The sequence below is a fragment of the Equus caballus genome, chromosome 8, assembly GCF_041296265.1.
Source record: "Equus caballus isolate H_3958 breed thoroughbred chromosome 8, TB-T2T, whole genome shotgun sequence".
Lineage (NCBI taxonomy): Eukaryota > Metazoa > Chordata > Mammalia > Perissodactyla > Equidae > Equus > Equus caballus.
In genome coordinates, this window is record NC_091691.1 from 21,800,733 (window position 1) to 21,821,853 (window position 21,121).

The 21,121-nt window shown below is 55.3% G+C and overlaps 1 protein-coding gene across 1 annotated transcript; it reads right to left on the minus strand.

Annotated features, from left to right (window-relative positions):
• Positions 1–1,548: 1,548 nt before the first annotated feature.
• On the minus strand, positions 1,549–20,752 carry OAS3 (2'-5'-oligoadenylate synthetase 3). The gene is given in 16 exon segments (NM_001081757.1): positions 1,549–3,925; positions 4,130–4,277; positions 5,190–5,428; positions 5,763–5,938; positions 6,970–7,255; positions 8,548–8,712; positions 9,088–9,232; positions 9,645–9,895; positions 10,556–10,731; positions 12,366–12,648; positions 13,728–14,072; positions 14,509–14,662; positions 15,613–15,851; positions 16,661–16,836; positions 18,232–18,514; positions 20,548–20,752. Coding segments are annotated over 16 exon segments (3,255 nt in total). The 5' UTR covers positions 20,725–20,752; the 3' UTR covers positions 1,549–3,913.
• Between the last annotated feature and the right edge of the window lie 369 nt (positions 20,753–21,121).

Genomic DNA, 21,121 nt, shown 5'->3' on the forward strand with positions numbered 1-21,121 from the left:
CACGGTTGCCAGGGATCAGGGGGAGGTGGCTGGAGGGAATGGGGAGTGAGCCCTGAGGGGTTTCGGATTTCTTTTGGGGGTGATGAAAATGTTCTGGAATTAGTGTGATGTGTACACCTTGTGACTTCGCTCATCTTGTGAATATACTAAATATAAACCTTATGAATATGCTAAAACCACTGAATTGCACCCTTTAAAAGGTGAAATTTATGGTATATGTATTATATCTCAATAGAAATTTTTTAGGGGGCTGGCCTGGTGGTGTGGCGGTTAAGTTCACGTGCTCTGCTTCGGCGGCCCAGGGTTCACCAGTTCGGATCCCGGGTGTGGACATGGCACCGCTCATCAAGCCATGCTGAGGTCATGTCCCACATAGAAGAACTGGAAGGACCTACAACCAGGATCTACAATTATGTACTGGGGGAAGGGGAAGGGGTTAGAAAGAGGAAGATTGGCAACAGACGTTAGCTCAGGGCCAACCTTTGAAACAAAAAAAATGTACTGACATACAAAACTTTGAAAAAAAAAAAAAAAAGAAACTTCCCTTCTTGGCTTAAAGAAAAATTTGTTTTTAGGTAAAAGTTAAATTTAAAAACAACACAACCCTTTCTTTGGAGCCCCGCCTCCCTTGCAGTTCGCTCCTGGGCGGGGGCCTCACTTCCCTGCCCGTCTGGCTACAGGGGGTAGAAGGAGCCTCAGGCGCTCATTCTGGGCTTTCAGTTGCTGGTTGATCACATTTAGCTTTTCGTTTTTTTTTTTTTACCAAGGTCATGGCAGGTGCCACCCAATTCCACTGGCCTGTTTATTTATGTGCCACTGCCAAGCTGTTTAAATACTAGAGATTTCGGTGTATGTTTTAATATCAGTTAAGGCTAGTCCCTCCTCAGAGCTCTTTTCCTGTTTGTTTGCGTTTTCCTAGTTTTTCTTGGATGTGTATTTTTCCATAAGAACTTCAGTGCCAACTTGTCTAGTTACAGAGAAAAGTGCATGTGGCTATTTTTGGGTGATCATTGAATGCATAAGTCAACTTAGGGAGAACTGACAACTCCCTAAGGGTGTGGCTGCATCAGGAAGACCCCAAAAGTTACAGCGGAGCCACTAAGTCAATCCCAGGGGCCACTGTCAAAGACCAAGCGGCTAGAATAAAGTACGCCCCTGCTCCGATCGCAAGACGTCCTCTCTGCCCGGCCCAGGGGACCACCTCACCTCTCTTCCCACACACTCGTGCCCCCCCGTTTCCAACCAGCTCACAATTATCCTAGCTCTACAGCCATTTCGAGAGGGAGGCCTGGAGTCCATGTGGTGAGGATGGGAGTCCCCACATTGGGATCCACCCGGTCCACCCAGGACGAGAACTGAAGGCTCGCAACGTGCAGGCTGAGTCCCCATCTGCTGCCGGACACATGGCAGAGCAGGTCTCTGCTGCCCACGGGTGTTTCCCCCGAGTTCTCGAGACAGCGCGGAGCAGCAGCCGGGGCTAACACAGAAGGTGTAACTTGGGGTCCTGAGAGCTCCCGTCTTAGGTTCCTGGCCAGTCAGCAAGGTGAGTTTAAGAAGACTTTATTAACACCCATCCAGCAGCAAGAGCAACACGGGGATGGAGGCGTACATGTGGCTCGGGTCGTGGGGGGTCTTCCCGAGCCTCACCCACCCCAGACCCTGTGGGCTGAGCCGAAGGCGGAGGACTGGCTCCCTGTGGAGCAGAGCACGGCTCTCCATCCCTCTCTCTCTCCAAGAGGATGATGGTGAGGGGAGAGCGCTTCCTCCCGTCCCCTGGTCTGCATCCCTGCAATGCATGGGATGTTCGTGTCTCCCTGGATCCCTATGTTCAAACCCTAATCCCAGGGTGATGGTGTGAGGAGGTGAGGCCTCTGGGAGGTCATTAGGTCAGGAGGGTAGAGCCCTGTGAATGGGATTAGCACCCTTACAAGAAGAGGCCAGAGGGCTGGCTAGCTCTCTTCCCACCACGGAAGACACAAGAAGTCTGCAGCCCGGAAGAGGGCCCTCTGCAGAACCCCACCGGGCTGGCACCCTGACGGCAGACTTCCAGCCTCCAGCACTGAGAGAGACTATAAGCCACGCAGACTGTGGTACTTTGTGACAGCAGCCCGAAGGGACTAACACAGCACCTGACCGGCAGTGCCCAGCAGTGGTCCCGAGAGAGTCAGACTGTCTGAGATACTCCGGAGGGCAGAGAGGGGATATGCAGTGGCTGCTTTCTCTGTCTCCTGGCCCTCCTTTCTGGGATGGACCACTCCATCACCCACCCAAAAGATGTTCCCAGTGCAGCTGCGGGGGATGCTGGCCGGACCCTGGGCCCAGGCACTGGGCATCCATTCCTCCCTGCGCTACGTGGGATGGGAGATGAAACATTCGCCTCTCAGACTCCCCTGCAGCCAGAATTCTGGCTGTAATTTAAACTGTGCTAAAGGAAGGAGGCAGAAGCCATCTTCTGGCAGCGCTGGCAGCTGGCAAGTCCTGAGAGATGTTTGTGGCCGCTGAGCCCTTGTTCCCGGGTCTGGGCCCCAGCGCTGTGGGTGTGTGGCAGTGGGGCGGCTGCAGTGGCGTTGGCAGAAACAGCAGCTTCCTGACCTCTGAGTCAGCCACGGTGATCTGATCTTGAAACCAATAGTCCAGCGGTGGCCCCTGCCTTCTGCTCCTCTGGCAGAGTTTAGGTGGGTTTAGGTGGAACCCCTTTCTGCTTACGATTCCTGGAGTACTTTCTGGTTTCTGTGCTGAGCCCTGACTAAGAGGGGCACCGTTGTTGGACTGGAGGTCTGGAGTGCCTCCTGCATGGACCTGGTAGATTTGTTCTGGAGGCAGAGAGAAACAGGCTGAGCACCGTTGTTCGAGCATTGGCTCACGTTCAGTTGAGGATGGAGGATCCCATGGGTGGCATTCCAGTGGGTCAGGAGAGAAGACAGAAACCCAGAAAAAATTCAGTAAGACAAACAAGCCATGGCATCGAGATGTACAAACTGGGGGAATGAGTGCAACAGGAAGGGTGAAGAAACCGAGGTCTCTGATGAGAAGGGATCCAATTAGGTGTCCAGTGAGAGGGACCGCATGGCGTGCATGTCCCCGTCTCCCTCTGTGTATGTGGCAGACAAAGCTAGCTGATCTGGGCATGCTCCCCTGCTGGCAGCTGAGCTCAGAGAGCTCCTCAATAGCCCAAAGATACACTGTAGGCCTGCGAGCACCTTCTTCCTGCATCCAGGCCAGACACTGCCAATCAATCACGGCACTCATGCCACCACCTTCCTCTACTGCACCCATGGCAGACATAACCAATCGATTAGGTCACTCTTCCCAGCTATGTATCCATTCTTCAGAATCCTTCAGAACACAGGGCTCCAGGCAGCCACGACCAACTGATAGTGGCTGACAAACGAGATGAAAACTCTGCCATCCCCGTGAAAAGTTCTTGGACTGGGGAAGAAGGCAAGGCACTGGGAGGCCAGGGATGGGTTTCCGCAGGAGGAAGGATGTGAGCCCGTGTGGATGGGCAGAGAGAAGTCAGGGAGAAAGAGGCCGTTCACAGCAGGGGTGGGGTGCAGTGTAGGATGCAGCAGCAGCTGCCTGAGAACAGAGAGTCACGAGGGTGATGGAGAAGCTGAGAACCCAGGCTGGGGCCGACCCACGGACTGCAGGGTGCAGGGGAGTGTGTGAGCCGGCGAGGGCCCATCTGGTCCCAGGTGGTGCTCGATGAGACTGAGTCAGGTGGGGAGAGCAGAGGGGCCACTCGGAGGTGGGAAGGGCTGGGAGGCTGGGCTGCGGAGGAGGCAGACCCACTGATTCAGTCTCGCTGTCTCTCACACACTCACACACGCATGTGGCAGGTGACCCTGAGTCTCCCCAGGGCAAGGGCTGGTGTCCATCTGTCCATCTGGTACGACCACTGACTTTCTGGGCTTCACACCGCGGCCTGGGGAGGGTTATAGAAGACGTTGGTTAGCCCTGACCTTCCTGGAGAAGCTGAGACCCATGGACAGACAGGACATGGAGGCCGGGGGCACACCCGGGGCCAGGACTGGGCCCTGCCCCTTTGGGAGCAGACATGCCCCTCCCCCGCCCACATTGCCCCCCCCCCCCCACCAAGGGCGCCCCTGCTGCCCCACAGGTCTCTCACCTTCACCGGCCATGGCTGGATGGGGCTGCCATCCCTGCCCATGCAGCATGGGGCAGACATGCAGGCCACAGCTTCCTTGGCCAGCAGGTCCCAGCGGGCATTGGGGCCCAGGTTGCCTGTCGGGTCAGCCGGATCCAGGATGATGGGCCTGCAATTTCCATCCAGGGTCAGTCTTATTCCTGCAACTTTGAGGAATTTGGTTGGCCTATTCTAGGGTTGGTTGGACTATTCTCTTCCCTCACCAACACTCTGCAGTGGGCAGGGACAGGGCTCGTAGACTCTTCAGGGCTCTGGACACACGCTCGAGGGCAGGGAGAGAAAATAAGCCACACGTGGTCCAGGTCTCCCAGCGGCATCCAGGGCAGACATTACCAATCAACAACAGTGCTCAGGCATGCTCACCCCTTCTGGACGCCAAGCAGGCATCCTTAATCAATCACAGCACTGGTTGCGCCCCTCTCCCTTCCTGTGTGGGTGGGACACCTCGCTGACTGAGCAGGCAACTCTTCTCACTGAGCCAAATCACAACCTCAGAGTCTTTCTCAACACATCGCTCAAGGAGCCATTGTCCACTGCCTGGAGGTGCCTCAGGCACTTGTGAAAGCACCTCTGGTACCTCTGCACCATTTCAGAGGCAGGTGAAATCCCCAAGAACGAGATATGCTTATGTTCTCTGAGGGTTCGCAGGTGGGGTTGCCAGATTAAACAAATACCAGTAGAGGATGCCCAGTTCAATTGGAGTTTTGGATAAATGAGTAAGTTTTTTTTTTTCCAAAGCATAAGTATATCCCAAATATTGCATGGGACATACTTATACCAGAAAGTTTCCCACTGTTTATCTAGAATTCAGATTTAACTTGGATCCTGCATCCCACTGGGCCACCCTGTTTACAGGTGACCAGGAAGCTGGCTGCCTGTCCCTCAGTACTGAGCACCACTGTTAGAAAGGAGCTCGGCTCTAGAAAGAAGACTTTCCTGCCTCTGCTCCATGCCCTTAGGAGGCGGGGAGGGAGGGAGTGACCCCGGAGCTGGGAACCCGGGCATGGAGGGTGGCCTGGACCTGGGCTTCTGAAGCTGCAGTTTCAGGAAGTCTCTGACGGTCTCGTTCTCGTTGTCGTAGTTGACAGTCCAGTAGACACAGAGCTGGCGGTACTGGCGGACCAGCTCAAGCACGGTGCGGAAGCCCTCGGCCATGCTGAACTGGCAGTCGCACCCGCCCTGCTCCCAGGCATACACAGTCAGCAGCTCCAGCCCGTGCTGGGGGGGCAGCGAGCCCCTCCCCTTGGGCATCTTGTTGCACTGGGACACAAGGAGACAGGGGATGTGTTGGTCCCTCCCGGCAATGAAGAGGAATGGGAGGGACCCTTCCAGAGTGGGCAAACCCCACCCCAAACTTCTGTTGGGCACCTCCGTGTGCCCATGCCATACGGTCATCATCCCGTCAAATCCCACGGCACGGTTATGTCAGCCCTATTGCACAGATGAGGAGACTGAGGTCCCACGGCTGGGAAATCTCTCTCTCTCTGCTCCACCAGCCCAGGGTTCCGGCCGGGGCCGGGCCCCGCATCCTCCCGGGACAGCGCTGCGGAGGGACAGCCCGGCCGCCGGCGGGTGGCCCCGCACCCCTGCGAACCTGCTGGTACCAGTGCTTCACCAGTCGGATGAGGCTCTTCAGCTTGGTGGGCCGGGAGCTGATGAAGTTGCGCTGCAGCTCCGTGAAGCAGGGGGAGTACTCGCCCGCGTTGCTGTAGCTGTGGATGAGATCCACGTAGACCTGCGGGCGGGGCCGCGAGTCCGGGACCAGCTGGCCTGCAGGGGGGGAGGAGACCACCATCACTTCACTCCCTAGGGTCCCCGTGGGGCCAGCTCAGGAAGGACTTCTTGAGATCTCCTGCTGGGCGTCTCCCTGTGGGTGGACAGGACCCAGTGGGAGGCCCGGGGGTCTTTGAGGGGGAACACAGGCCCGGCATGAAATCCTTGGGGGGGGGGTCTCATCCCCTTTGCTGCCCACCTTCAATGCACCCGCTTCCCCAGCAGGAGGACGTCTCAGCTGGGAGCTGACCTTTCTTTAACGCCTGACACCTGCTGGTCTCTCTCTGACAAGGCAGAGCCTCTGCAGGGAACACAGCGGGGGGTGGGCAGCGCTGGCGTCCCCGGCTGGTCCCTTGCACCCGAAGGCACCCCTGATACCCAGCTCCCGCCCTCTGAGCTGGGAGCTGAATAGATTCAGATGCATTTCTGGATGAATCTCTCCCTCGCTACTTGTTTCCCAAACCTCAGGAGCCAGATACATTCGTTTCCAGGGGGTTTCCTCCCCTGCAGACTCTGCTCTCACACTCGGAGCTGAGTACAGACAAAGGGATTTGTGGCTGTTTGGTTCAGGGGTTTGTGCTCAGGACTGGGAAGAGTCCGGCACACAGTAGGTGCACTAATTGAATGGACTGATCGAATGGGTCTGTGGTGGGTGTGGGAGGTGGTACACGGATACTCAAAGCTGGGGACGCACTGAGATACTTCAGTGTCCACACTGTCAGATGAAAACGCTGGGGCTCAAGAGCGGGAAGTCCCTTGTTCAAGATCATCCAGCATGTTGGTGGAGCTGCTGGGACAAGAACGCAGCTCAGGACCACCGTTTGCCCACATAGCACCTTTGCATGAATTAGCAAAAGGTGCCCTTTTCTCCGGACACTTTGCAGGACAGGTGTGACAAACATCCACATCGACAATGCCTACGATGTGAACAGGTGCGGTCTAGTTGTGCAGTGCACAAACTCTACAGCTGTCCGTGGCAGCCCTGCCTCTGCTGTTCCCCTTCTGGGGACTGTGCCTGGGCACCTCACCTAGGGCGTCAAAGGCCGGCAGCACGTCAAAGTCCACACTCTGATCCAGCATCGTCTGGGATGTCAGGGAGAAGCTCAACACGCGCGGGTTCTCCCACTTGGAGATCTCGAACTTCACTTCAAACTCCCGCTCCTGCTGACACGCCTCCAGCTGGGCTCGGATCTCTGAGATGATCTCGGCCCGCCTGTTCCCCTGCTCGGTGAACTGGCTGAAGCAGCTGAGGAACACCACTAGGTCGGCGTCTGAGCGGCCTCGCAGAGCTGTGCCTTTGGCTGAAGAGCCACCCTGGAGAGGACATGGCAGGTGGCTCGACCCTTGAAGTACCGTTTGACCTCCTCCTGCCAGAGACTATGGGCTCTGCACTCTGAGTTAGGGACCTGCTGTGTGACCTTGGGCAAGTCACCTAACCTCTCTGTTTTACATCTTTAATATGGAATTAATATGTGGCATTGTTGTAAGAAAAGGAAAAGTGCAAGACATAAGTTTAAACCCTTCAATAAATGTAAAATTTCTCATTCTATTGTTTGGGGGCTGGAAGGGATTTGAGAGATTTTTTTAGGCCTTTGGTTCTCAAGCCTGTCTGTCCAATGCCTGGCCCCTCTACCCCTGAGGCTGATTTAATTTGGGATGTGGCTGGGGCATCAGTATATTTTTTAAAAGCCTCACTGTGATTCTAAGTGAAGCCACAATTGAGAACAGCGAGTCAGGCTACTGTCCTCAAGTGTTACAGATGAGGAAGTCAAGGATCAGAAAGGGGAAGGTATTTACCTGGGGTCACACAGCAAACCACCAGGCCTGGGACTTTTCATCGGCTGACTCTGTGCCGATGCTCTTTGCAGTGCTGACCTGCGTCTCACTGTGACTCCGATTGGGAACTAAGGTTGTATCTGCTCCAGTGGGTAATGTGACTTCTGGTACACCCCGACATCCGTTCCACCCTCTGGGACCACATTCTGGCTTTCTCTGGGGGAGCCCCTCTTCCCCCACAGTCAGCCCACCATGTCCACATGGGGCTGAATCCACCATGTGACCCAGGCGTGGCCGGGCAGAGCAGGATGTCCCCCCAGCCCCGTGATTGGTTCGGGGAGGTATAGCCAGCCAACGACACTCAATTCTAAGACTTTTCTTTGAATTTCAAGAAAAGAGAATTTCCCTTTCTGGAAGCTTAGAGATGCCAAAGACCATCACATGGACAGGGCCTGTCCAAAGACAGAAGAAGACAGAGCCGAGAGCTAGGAGCTAGGGAGAAAAGCTGAGTCCTGAAGATCCTGTATGGGCTCCTGGATCTAACCGTGTCTGAAGGCAGCTCTACTCCAGGGTTTTCCGCTGACATCAGCCAATACCTTCCTTTGGTCACTTCTTTTGAGTTGGCTGTCATGAGCAACCAAAACAAACTCATTGGGCAACCTGAGCCCTCCCTCTGCCATCCAGCCATGACCACATTCTACTTTCTCCTTGATGCTTGGCCCTGTGCTGGTTGCTGCAGGGGCCACAGAAATGGCTCTGACTTGGCCGGACCTGGGAGAGATCGCCGCCCTACTCTCTGCCCACAGCCCCCTGGGACTCACCTTGACCACCTTAAGCACCTTGATGGGAGAGTTCCGGAAGCAGTTGTCCCTCAGGAACGAGCAGATGGTGTCCACGGCCTTGTTCACCTGCTCCAGGAAGTGGCGGTTGGGCTGCAGGAATTCAGTGATGAACTTGTCCAGGTCACTGGCCGGAGTTTGGCAAAGGAGAGCGGGCTGCAGGGAGAACCCAGGTAGGGCCAGCTCGAGATGGGGTCCCCGCGGACGCCAGGCCCCGCCCTATGATGTCCTATGAGGACAAGACTCCCACTATGTCCTATATTTTTTTCTTCTCAACTGGTCGGTGGGTCCCAGCATCATGGGGACCAGAGTTCCAGTTCTGGTGCCACCTCTGCCACACAGCCTCAGTTTCCCCAACTTTGAACGGGGGCACTGAGGAGGCCCATGCCTCACTGGGGGAACAACCCGTGCCTCAGCTGTAAGCCGTCAGCAGCCTACACTCCTAGCGGCTGGGGATGTGTGCACCGGCCGGGAAAGGGGATCTGGGGAGGGGTGCCGCCAGCACCTGCCACCCCAGGGACCCCCTCTTACCATCACATCCCAGGGCTGCACTGGTGTCCCTTCTCTACTCATAAGGCAGGGCTGCGTCCCCAGGGCTGCTGCTTCCTGGGCCAACAGCTCCCAGCTGCCCTGGCCCACGTTCCAGGTGGGGTCGGCAGGGTCCAGGACCAGGGGCCTGGGGGCAGAGTGGGTGGGCAGGCAGGTGGGGAAGGTGGGAATCAGTGAAGGAACAGAGGGGTGGGAGAGACCGGGAGGGGGTGGGGGGCCTGGGGAGATGGAGGAGACTATGAGGACTTTAAGGTTGGCCAAGTTTTGCCCAAGTGCAGGAGGGTGCCCGGCTGGCCGCCTCTGTCGGGAAGCTATTGGGCAGCCCCTTAGTTTAAGAAATGGTATTTTACTGTGTTACTAAAACCGGCCCTGGGTTCCTTCAGGGCTCCTTGTGTCCAAGCCTTCTCAGCAGAGTCCAGAGGGAAGCGGGGTGGGGTGCCCCAACCCCACCCTGGACCGCTCGTGGAACAGTGACTCCAGGGGACAATGGGTCAGGACAAGGATGACACAGAGCAGGCAGTGGGGAAGTGGGCGTGCACCTGGGGTTCCGCAGCTGGCCAAGAAGGTGCGTTCTGAGAGCTGGGTCCTCAAAGCTGTAGTTGACCGTCCAGTAGACGCAGAGCTGCCGGTGCTGCTGGACCAGCCCCAGGACGGTGCGCAGGCCTTGGGCCATGCTGAAGCGGTCCTCCCCGCAGCCCTGCTCCCAGGCGAAGATGGTCAGGAGCTCCAGGGCGTAGGCGGGCGGCAGAGAGGCACCGGCCCGCTGCGCTCCTTTGTTCTGAGCTGCAACCTGTGTCACCCAAAGCCAGTCAAGAATCAGTGGACGCGGGCACCTACTGTGTGCTATGCACGGCCCTACGCAGTCGGAGAAACAGAGGAATATAAAAAGCAAAACGACAAGAGAGAGTAGAACCTGGAGGTAGCCTGGCTCAGCCTTTGCATTTTACAGGTGGATGAACTCATTCCAGAGGGCAGAGTGACTCGTCCAAGGTCACACCGTGAGGCTAAGAGGCTCAGACTGGGTCTTTGCCTAGAGTCTTTCCTCAAAGGGTGGATGGGCTCGGGTGTAGAGGAAAGGCAGCTGCAATCTATTTATCTCGGTATCCCAACAGTTAGCAGCAACGCGCGCTCAGGAGACGTTTGTTGAATAAGTGAGCGCGAGCGAGCTGGCCTTCAGAGGAGCGTTCAGCGAGGGAGCCCTGAAGGACGCTCAAGATCTGGCGCAACTTGCAAAGAAGATGGTGATGGGGGAAAAGCACGAGCAAAGGCTTGGAGGTGGGAAGGGACCGGGAGGATGGAGGTGGTGGTCCTTCTAGCTGGGATGGCCAATAAGAAGTCGGGGGGGGGGGGGGGGTGGTGATCGCGGCGTAGAGGAGGAGCTGATTGGCTGAGGCAGTTGCCATGACAGCACCCGCTTCCTGGGCGGAGCAAGGGGGCGTGGGGGCCTCACCTGGCGGTACCAGTGCTTCACCAGCAGGATCAGGTTCTTCAGCTTGGTCGGGCGCGTGTTCACGAAGTTCCTCCGCAGCTCCGCGAAGCAGGCGGCGTGCTCGCCCCCCCGGCTGCCGCTGTCCAGGAGGCTCGAGTAGACCCCGGGCTCGGGTTTGGCGCCCGCGCGGAGCTGGCCTGTGGGTGTTAGGAGCTCTGAGCGCACAGTTCTGATTGGAGTCAGCAGCCTTCCCGGCCCAGCCAGCACCAGCCTCCGTAAGTTTAACAGCAATGATAAAACCTTGAATCAACTGTAGACAATCTATAACTTACAATAGCAAGCAGAGCTATTATTATTATTATTATTTGGTACCGACTATATGCTGGGCGCTTTTTAAATAATTTTCAGTAATTCACCCAGTAACTCTGCAAGGTGGATAATCTTGACCGCAGACAAGCCATGTAGCAAAGAGGTGAAGGAGATGAGCTTTGGGCTCAGACGGGCCTGGGTTCAAATCCTAGCTGTGCGGACCTGGCCTCTTTGAGGCTTGGTTTCCTCATCCGTAAGACGGAGGTAAGAAATAGCATCCCCTTCATAGGGCTCTTGTGAGAATCAAATGAAATTGATGTGTGAAGGCTTAGAATATGCAACATGCTCAATAAACATAAACTGTAGCTATTATTAATGTTGTTAGCTCCCAGAAGAGAAAATCAGGGCATCGAGAGGAAGCTGGAATGGAGTCCCGCCCCCCTCTTTCGTGAGGCTGGCACTCTGGAATAGATGCCTTCTCCATGGACGGCGACTAAAAAAGATCACCGTCTCTCAGAGAGACTTCAAGGAAGCCTGCCGTTGGGCTCTGGGTCGGAGGAAGAAGAAACGGAGACCCAGTTGTGTGCTGGATGTGGGTGTGAAGCCCAAATCGACAGTCTCTGGTGGGGGAACCCCAGGCTGTTAAAAGAACGTAAAACTGGCCTGAGAACTAGTGAAACTCTTGAAGCTTCGCTAGAAATCAAAATCAAAACTTGGTTCCCTAAAGGCTGTGCCTCCAACCCAGAGCAGAAGGAACATCCATGGGAAAGGAAAGAAAATGAAGGTGCCACATATTCCGAAGATGAGCTCACGATCAAAAATTACAGAGCACATGAGGAAACGATCCACCACGAGGGAGAGTCGGGAAACCCAGCAACGAGGAGAAGCAGCCCTTCAAGAACTGGAGAAAACAGGACAATCTGAGAGACTAAGATAATTAAAGAGATCAAAGGAACTGAAGCCACAATGAAAGAATAGGAATCTATGAACAAATGATGGGTTGATCGGAGAAAGAGCCAAATAGAACTTCTACAAGTGAAAAATAACGTCATTGAGATTTAAAAAAAATTAAGGCCAGAAGCAGATTAGACACATTTGAAGAGAGTTAGGAAATAGGAAGGTGGAATCGAACAAGCGAACGGCAGGCAGCCCTGAGAGATACAGAGATGGGAAAAATGAGACAGAAGAAAAGACAGGGAGAAGGAAGTGAGCCGCCATTTAAGAGTGGTTCCAGAAGCAGAGAATAGAGAAAATAGGGAAGAGGCAGTCTTTAAAGAGATGTTGGAAGACATTTTCCTAAAACTAGAGGAAAAGTTGAGTTCTCAGATTGGAAAAGCATGACAAATTCAACAGTGTAAAGAAAAAGAGAGCATATGCAGACAGATCAGACACTGAAGAATGCTATGAACCGAGAGAAAGTCTAAAAAGCTACCGAAAAGGAAAGCAAAACAAAACAAACACACACACACACACAGATCGTCTTTGAAGACAGCTCTCCAAGGCGCAGGCTGGGCACCCTCACCAATGGCATCGAAGGCAGGCAGCAGGCTGACATCCACCCGGCTCTCTAGGGCCGCGGATGCCAGCTGGAGCTGCAAAGCCCCAGGCGCGCTCTGCTCAGGGAACTTGAGGCTCAGGCTGGGGACCCGGTCCTGCCACCACGATTCCAGCTGTGCCCGTATCTCTTCAAGGATCTGCCCCCGGCGGGCCCCCTGGTCCTTGTAGTCCTTGAAGCAGTTGAGGAAGATGACCAGTTCGGCATCACAGCCACCCCTGAGGTCGGTGCCCCGGCCGAATGAGCCCCCCTGCAGGGAAAAGAACATCTCAGAGCAGGGACCCTCTGGGAGCCCAGGAGTCACCCTCTGACCCCACCAGCTGCACCCCACCCGCCACCCTGAGACTGTTCTTCGCTGGTGTAGGGTCAGGGGTACTACAACACAGCCCTGTGACCTCTGACTCTTGGGAGCCTGGCAGAGTCGGGCCGTGTCTGCCTGCACCTGCCTTCCAACCTGAGGAGGCTGCGCGAAGTCAGCCCGATATGCAGCAGCCGGGAACGTGGGCGGGCTGCAGCGGGGCCGTGATCAAAGGTTTCAGCGGGACGCCTGCAGCACCTGCCGACTGCACATCTGGACCACAGGTGCACTCGGAGGACCCAGGCCCCCAGGGGCCTGCAGATGTGTTCTGTGGGCCTGTTTCAATCAATTCATTCATTCACTCATTCATTCATTCAATGAATGTTTATTGATCATTGACGCCTACCAGGATGTGCGAGTGGGTGAAAGTTACTCATTCTTTTGGAACTGATAATCTAGCAGGGGGCGGGGGAGGGAGGCACAGTCAGCAAACAACAGTTCTGGAAGGTTCCAGGTGCTGGGCAGAGGCCGATGGAGCAGTGAGTGGCCTCGGGGTGGGGTGGAGGTTGCAGTTTGAAATCGAGTAGTCAGGCCTCAGCGAGAAAGGGACTTGAGTTGCAGACTTAAGGAGGGGAGGGGGAGTTAAGAGGATGGGAGAAGAGCATTCTAGAAGAGAGAACAGGCAGTGGGGATGTGTGCCGGGTGAGTTCCAGAAGCAGCCAGGGGCCCAGTGCGGAGGAAGTGAAGGTCGGAGGGAGACCAGGGCCAGATCCCGCGGGCCTTGAGGCCGCCGTACCCGGTGAAATGCTGGAGGACTTTGAGCTGAGCAGGGAAGTGATCTGATTATGGTTGAATAGTGTGTTGTTTTTTTTGAAAGTGTTATTAAAAAAAAAAAAGCTGGCACTTAAATATATTTCTCCATCCAGCAAAGTACCCTTCCAGAGATGGCCAGTGTCCCTGCTCTGTCTCCTTCTGCTGCCACTGTGGTCCCTCCGTAGGGTCCCATTGGTGCCTGCACCTGCCAGACTCACCTTGCTGGCTCGTGAGGGCTTGTGGACGCAGTTCTCACGGAGGCCACGCAAGATGACATCGATGGCCTTGCTCACTTGCTTCTGGAACTGGGAGCTGGGCATCAAGTGGTCCTGGATGAAGCGGTCCAGCTCCGGGGCAGGGATCCGAGACAGATCCGAGACCTCCTGCGGTGGGCGGGGCGCGATGCTGGCCGCGCTCGAGGGACCAGGAGCCGGGCTCCAGGGCTGCCTCTTCCTTGTGCTCGGGTGCACACCAGTGAGAACCCCGCTGTCCTCGGGGGTCCTCTGGGCAGGGTCTTGCTGGATGCGGTGGTCCAAACCCGGGCACCCGGCGCGTGGAAGGTCCTGGAAGATTGTGGAAGGAGCCATCCTACCCATGCTCAGAGGTTTCTATGCCCCTTCTCTCATCAGCCCCCTCCCATTGGTACAGTCAGGGCCACTGGGGCTCAGAGAGGGGAAGTGGGAGGGCCGCCACCAGCCCATATGGCACCTTAGTGCAGGTTAGAAAAGGCGCCCATACAGAGGGGATGAATGATAAGAAGGTCCCCCTATGGTGGGCGGACACAGCGTGGTAAGCAGACACTAGCTCCAGGAAAACCAAGGTGTCCTGTCCCCCTGGGCAGGCCTGGCGTGGCGGTCAGATTGCTCACACGGTGCTGCTCCTGCTTTTTCAACTCTGTTCCACACGCCACGGCCCCCGGCACGTAGAAGATACTCAGGAAACACTGAGCACGTAACTTAGAGGTCAAGCCCAAGGACTCTGGGGCGCCCCCCCACTCACCGGCCCCTCCCAGGGCTGCACAGGGCCCCTTGCTGCCTGCAGAAAGCATGGGTGGTCACAGCACGACTCTGCCTCTTTGGCCAGCAGATCCCAGCGCCAGGCTGCCCCGTTTCCCACATCCCACGTAGGGTCAGCCGGGTCCAGGATCACAGGCCTGCAAATCAAGAGGGACGAGACGGTTCTGGTTAGCAAGATGGTCAAGATCAAGATTGGAACCTGGTTCTAATCCCAGCTCTGCTACTTTCCAGCTGTGTGACCTGGGGCAGATGACTTACCTTCTCTGGGCCTCAGATTCCTCACGTTCAAAATGGGGATAACAACCATGCCTGCTTTGATGGGCTGTTGTGGAGATTAAATTGGAGCAGTGGTCCTCAACTCTGGCTGTATGTTAGAATCGTAAGCTAGCAGGATCCACCCCCACGCACTCTGAATTATACCTTACGATTTAGCAATTTCAATCCTGCATCCATATCCAACATTTATGCATATGCACTGAAATACACATACAAGACTGTGTGTCACAGCCCACTTGTAACAGCCCCAGAATGGAAACAACCCAAATGTCCACCCTGAGTAGAATGGACAATATATTGTGACAAATTCACACAAAACAATACTATTCAGCAACGGAAAAGAATGACCCGTGACTGCACGAAACCACAGGGATGGGTCCTAAAGACTTCACATTGAGAAAGGGAAGTGCCAGGCGATGCCATTTAAATGACATCACAACAGAACTGTAACGACAACGGTCAGAATGGGGTTCCCTGTAGAAGGGGTGCAGGGGACGCTCCTGGAGTGCTGGAACATTCTATCCTGATCTGGTGGGGGTTTCACAGGTATGTTCACTTTATACAAAGTCATTGAAATGTGCACTCTGGATGCGGACGTTATATGTCACTAGAACATCCATGCACAAAACTTGTGGCAGATGTTTTAAAACTCCCCCGAGTGATTCTAATTTGTATCTGGGGCTGAACCCCCTGAACTAGAAAGTGCGCGTGCCGCGCCGGCCTTGGCCCCCACGCAGGCCGCTCTATCAGTCTTAAGCACCTCCCTGTGGCCGGGGCGCGGGAGGGCGGGCGGTGGGGCATTAGGGGGTACCTGGGTCTCTCAAGCTGGCGCCGCAAGAACTGCCTGAGCGCGGGGTCCTCGAAGCTGTAGTTGAGTGTCCAGAAAACACACAGGTGCCGATAGTCCTGGACCAGCCCCAGGACGGTCCGGAGGCCCTGGGCCAGGCTGAAGGCGTCCTTGCCGCAGCCCCGCTCCCAGGCAAAGATGGTCAGCAGCTCCAGAGCGTAGGCAGGGGGCAGCAGCTCCCTGCTGGCCTCCTGTGGGCACACCTGCAGACGGCGGGGCAGGGCTCAGAGGACAGAGCGGAGGGGAGGGCTCGTTCTCTGCACAACTTTCCTGGGTCTCTCCGTCTCTGCCTGCAGGCTGAGGCTGGGACGGGATGCTGTGTTCCACGGCTGTGCCGAGAGCAATCTTGTGCCTCTCCTCTGCCTTCACTGCTGGGGCTTCAGCAAAGTGCTTGGCTCATATTCAGGGGGAGGGAGGGAGAGGTAGGAGATTCAAGGCCCCAGGAGCGGGGAGCAGACAGGCCTTGCCCGGTGACCTTGCTCAGGGTTGCACAGCAAGTCAGTCGCTGAGCAAGAACTGGAATCCAGGATCTCCTTACACCAGAGCTGCTTTATGACGGGTGGTCCAACAGAAGGGCCCAGCCACGTTCCCTAAGATTTTGGGGAGCCTGTTCTCTCATCTCCAGGCACAGGATGAGCACCCCTTCCCCAATACCCAAGGTTCTATCAACAAGTATGAACAGTGCAAGGGGGCATTCCTGAGGCTGGCCTGGGAGGTCTCCTGTGACAAAAGACCTATACACAAAGTGAAAGTTCAGGGCACAGACTGGGATAATAGATTTGCATTATATTGACTCAATAAGAATTAGCACCTTGAATATATAAAGAGTGCCAACAAATCAACAAGAAGAAGACAGCTAACCCAGTAGGAAATAATGGACAAATGATATGAACAGGCACTTCCGAGAAAGAAAAACATGAATAGCCACTAAATGTAAGAAAATATTCTATTGTGGAAGCACAAATTCAAACAGTCATATGCCTGCAGCAAGGACCCTCACGAGTGGCCTCACCTGGCGGTACCAGTGCTTCACCAACAGGATCAGGTTCTTCAGCTTGGTCGGGCGCGCGTTCACGAAGTTCCTCCGCAGCTCCGCGAAGCAGGCGGCGTGCTCGCCCCCCCGGCTGCCGCTGTCCAGGAGGCTCGAGTAGACCCTGGGCTCGGGTTTGGCGCCCGTGCGGAGCTGCCCTGCAGGTGTGAAGTTCTGTGAGTCAGGAAGGGTGCTGAGGGCAGGCTGGAGGGTGGTGTTGGGGCGGAGCTCAGCTTGGGGTGCTGAAGAGAGTGGGGAGAATTTGGGGGGACCCACCAGCATGGGGGCTGGAGGATGAGGAACAGAGTCTGGAGCTTCTCAGGAGGCAGAGAGGAAAGCTCTAATGGATCCCTTCCTCCCAAATGGCCAGGTAGCCCCCGGGGGTTCAGCTGAAGAGCAGCCTCCTCGTTCCAAGATGGTTAAACAGGAGTGACACTTCCAGCTGAGTCAGGAGGCGGCGAGCTGGCAGCTCTCACCTCCCTGAGGCCCCGTCGGGTGGTACTGCAACACCGCTGTACATCCCGTTAATTAATTGGTGCCACGGGGAGAGGAGACGATGCCAGAGGAACATAAGGCAAGAGGTCTGATTCCTCAGCAGCCATTGCCAATATTTTTTACTACATGCCACGCACTGTGCTGAGAGTTGGACATGAACCCCCTCACTGTACCCCGACCAGAACCCTCCGAGGGAAGCACAGTCCTTCACCTCATTTTACAGCCGAGGAAAGAGGCACAGAGAAATGCAGTGTTCTGCCCAAGCTGAACAGCTGGCCAGTGACGGAGACAGGATTGGAATTTTCAGGAGGTGCCTTTTCCTCCACCACTTCCCCTGAGCTTGGCTCGGGAAAAGTAAACACTCTGCATAATTTTCTAGGTTCCTGACATCACTTGCTGTGTGACTTTGGGCAAGTTACTGTACGTCTCTGTGCTTAAGAAAGACGATAAAATGGAAGATAAAACAGTACCGACCTCATAGGTTTGTTCTGAGGAGTTAATGAGATAAAACATGTCGAGTGCTTGGGATAGTTAAGCATTTAGTAAATAGCAGTTATTACGGTTAATATATGGGTGCCCAGAGGGTGGGTGTCTTAGGAGTGGAAGAGCGGGGCTGTCAGCCAGGACATCATAACCCTGGATAAACTCAAGATAGCAATCTCCCAGAGCATCACGGCAGCTAATAATAATAGAAAAACTAGTAACAAGAATAATAGAAATAAGAATAGCAGACACACATATAGCCGTGTCAGGTGCCAGGCTCTGTTCCAAGTTCATTACACGTATAACGCACACTGCCGTTCCCACGACTCCATAAGACAGCTTACTATTTCCCATTATTATTATTATCCTCATTTGACAGATGTGGACACAGGGCGTATTATTATATTCACTCAAGCCTGGGTACACTATGAAGGAGAAGGCGAAAATCACAATGATGCTTTTAAGATAAAATACAAGATAGTCACACAGCAAGTTGGTGGCAGGCCTGGAACAGGAAGCCCTGTCTTATCCCTAATCATCTTGCCCCCAACGCTGGAACGGGCCGGACCCCTCACCTAGGGCATCAAAGGCAGGCACCAAGCTAACATCCATCCAGTTTTCAAGGTCTGTGGATGCCAGTCGGAGCTGTAGGACCCCGGGCGTGTTTTGCTCAGGAAACTCAAGGCTCAGCCCCAGGACTGTGTCCTGCCATGAGGATTCCAGCAGTGCCCGCATCTCGTTGAGGATCTCCGCACGGTGAGCCCCCTGGTCCTCATAACTCTTGAAGCAGTCGAGGAAGATGACAAGTTCAGAATCACAGCCACCCCTCAGAGCCGTGCCCCGGCCAGAGGAGCCTCCCTAGAAAGAAAGAAAGAACTCAGAATTCTGCCTTCTCCAACTCTAGTGCCTGCACAGGCTGGCAGGCAATTTGAGTGAGGCAGGTGGGCTGGGTGGAGACTGTGGCCACACAGCTTCCAGCATTTGAAGCTATGCAGGAAGGCAGGCCCAGGGCAGCCAGGTCTGAGTTTTCAAGAAAAGTAATTTTTATATGTAAATCCATGATTTCTAAATGTTGGCAGCTAACTTTAAAAAAAATTAAAACTGTAGGTGAAACAAATTCTGCTTCGCAGAACATACATTCACAACCTTTGCCTGGGATTAATACAAAACTGCGACATGATTCACTGAGTCTCTGAGACCTGTCTGACCAGTGTTTCTCTCTGCAAAGCTGCCAGCCTGAGGATTTGGGAAGGAAAGTCACATTCTCAGAGTCTCTGCTCCATGCCTAGGGCTCTGCCAAATGTCTGACACCTGTAATCTCGTTTCCAAGAGGCAACAACGTGATGTGGTCACCAGTATGGGTGAAGCTCAGAGAGGTGAAGTGAGTAACACAGCCAGGCGGAGGCAAGAACCAGGACTAGCTTCTCACTTTACAACCAGGAAATGAAAGTGCAAGGAGGCAGCCGCTGTTCAGATCCCCAGCTGGGAGAGGCGAGGCCGTGCTCTGCACTCAGGGAAGCACACTCCAAACCCACATTCTTTTTTTTCCTCCATAAATTAATTCACTTAAAAATACTTTTCATTATGAAAATTTTCAAACCTACTCAAAGGAAGAGAGGATTTTAAAGGTCTCGCCACATCGCTCCATTTGTTTGACCCCTTTTCTCCCTCTTTATGTGATTTTTATAAGGAATTCCAGCCACTGTGTCATTCCGCCCACATACACTGTCAAGAGCATCTCTAAAATGGTGATTCCCAATGGTGGGCGACTGTGCCCCCAGGGGACACGTGGCAATGTCTGGAGACACTTCCGGTGGTCACAGCTGGGGCAGGGGAGTCACCTCATGTTGGCCCTCGTTGGGGGGGGGGTCCTTCTGGTGTGACTCCAGAGGTGTGCGACCCCTTCTTTGCTTTCTGGTCCAACCAGAAGCCCCAGGCTCATCCTGTCCACCTCCCGCCAGCCCGAATCAGCCTTGCCTCCAAGGAACCCCTTCCGCAGGGAACAGCAGCTCAAGGCCGGAAAAGAAGCCACTGCCCACTGCCTCCTTCAAAGCCTCGAAGGATCAGAAGGCCAGAGCGAAATTCAACCACAAGGGCAGTTCCAGGTCTCCCTGGAAGCTAAGGATGGTGGGCGCTAGGGAGCCTTAGACTCTTGCTGAGCAGAACTTCCTCCCATCCACTCCCATCCACTCCCGTCCATCTCGAGGGCAGAAATCTGCCTCCACATCTCCCAGGCCGCAAGGCTCTCCTCCTTTCCACCCCTCTAGCTAAGATTCAGCCCTAGGAAACCGCTGGGTCTGTGGGCATCCTGAGGTCACAGGGGCAGAGTGGCATTTATGTGACAAAAAGTGGCCTGAGCCTGTGGCTTAACCACGCCCTGTGTCAGTTTCCATATCCATAAAACCGGGACAAGGATCCCCACCTCGCTGAAGGTGAAGTGAGATAAGTGTCATTTAATGAGACAGTGTTCCCTGTTATTTGGTAATTTCCTGGTACATTGGGCTGTAATTATAGAGTGTCATTATTTCTGCATCCTTTGGGCCAGGCATAGTGTGAGGCCCGTAAAGAGCACAGATGCAAGAATCAGACTGCCCAGCTTCCAATCCTGGCTGGACCTCTTACAGGCTGACACGTTACTTTGTCTCTCTGTGCCTCAGTTTCCCCACCTGTCAAGTGGGAGTTAGTAGTATCTGCTCAGCCGCGCTGTTGTGGGCAGTATGTTGGTGCTGGCGCATAGGAAGGACGTTATTCGTGTTAAAGAAATCAATCAAAAGAGCTGATAACCTCCTCCCAGGCCGCACCCCCCATCTCAAGGCGCCCAGCGTCCTCGATCGCCCCTATTTACAAATGAAGCCCCTGAGATCGACCCACCCGGGGCCGCTCACCTTGACGATTTTCAGCACCCGCCAAGGCTGGGCAGCCGCACCGGGGCGGCCCCCGCGCTCTCGCAGGGCGGCGCTCAGGTTGCCCAGGGCGCGCCGCGCGGCCCCCACGAACTCCGCGGGGGGCTGCAGGCTGCGGGCCACCAGGCCGTCCAGCTCCGCGGCGGGGGTGCGGTACACGTCCATGGTCCGCGCGGCGCCAGGAGGCAGGGCTGCGCGGGGGCCGCGGGCGCCGATTCCCTCGCGCGCCTCTGGGTTCGCGTCCCGGCGTCCGCGCGGTCCCGGTGCTGGACCCTGCGCCCGGAGCCGGGGGAGGGAGGGATCCTTCTGACCCAGCCTCCCGCGGCTTCCCCATTTCCCGCCCAGCCTCCCGGAGGTCCGCCTCCTTTTCCCGCGTTCTGTTTCAGTTTCGTTTACTTCCTGCAGCTCTCGGCCCGCGCGCCCACTTCCCGGTTCCCTTCCCAGTCGTGGCTCCCTCTCCTTGGCCTCCCCGACCTTCCCGGCAGCTCCCAGCAAGGATGAACTAAACGTCACTGAACAGAACGCCTCCGCAGCGGCAGGTCCCCAGGACACAAGCCTTGGC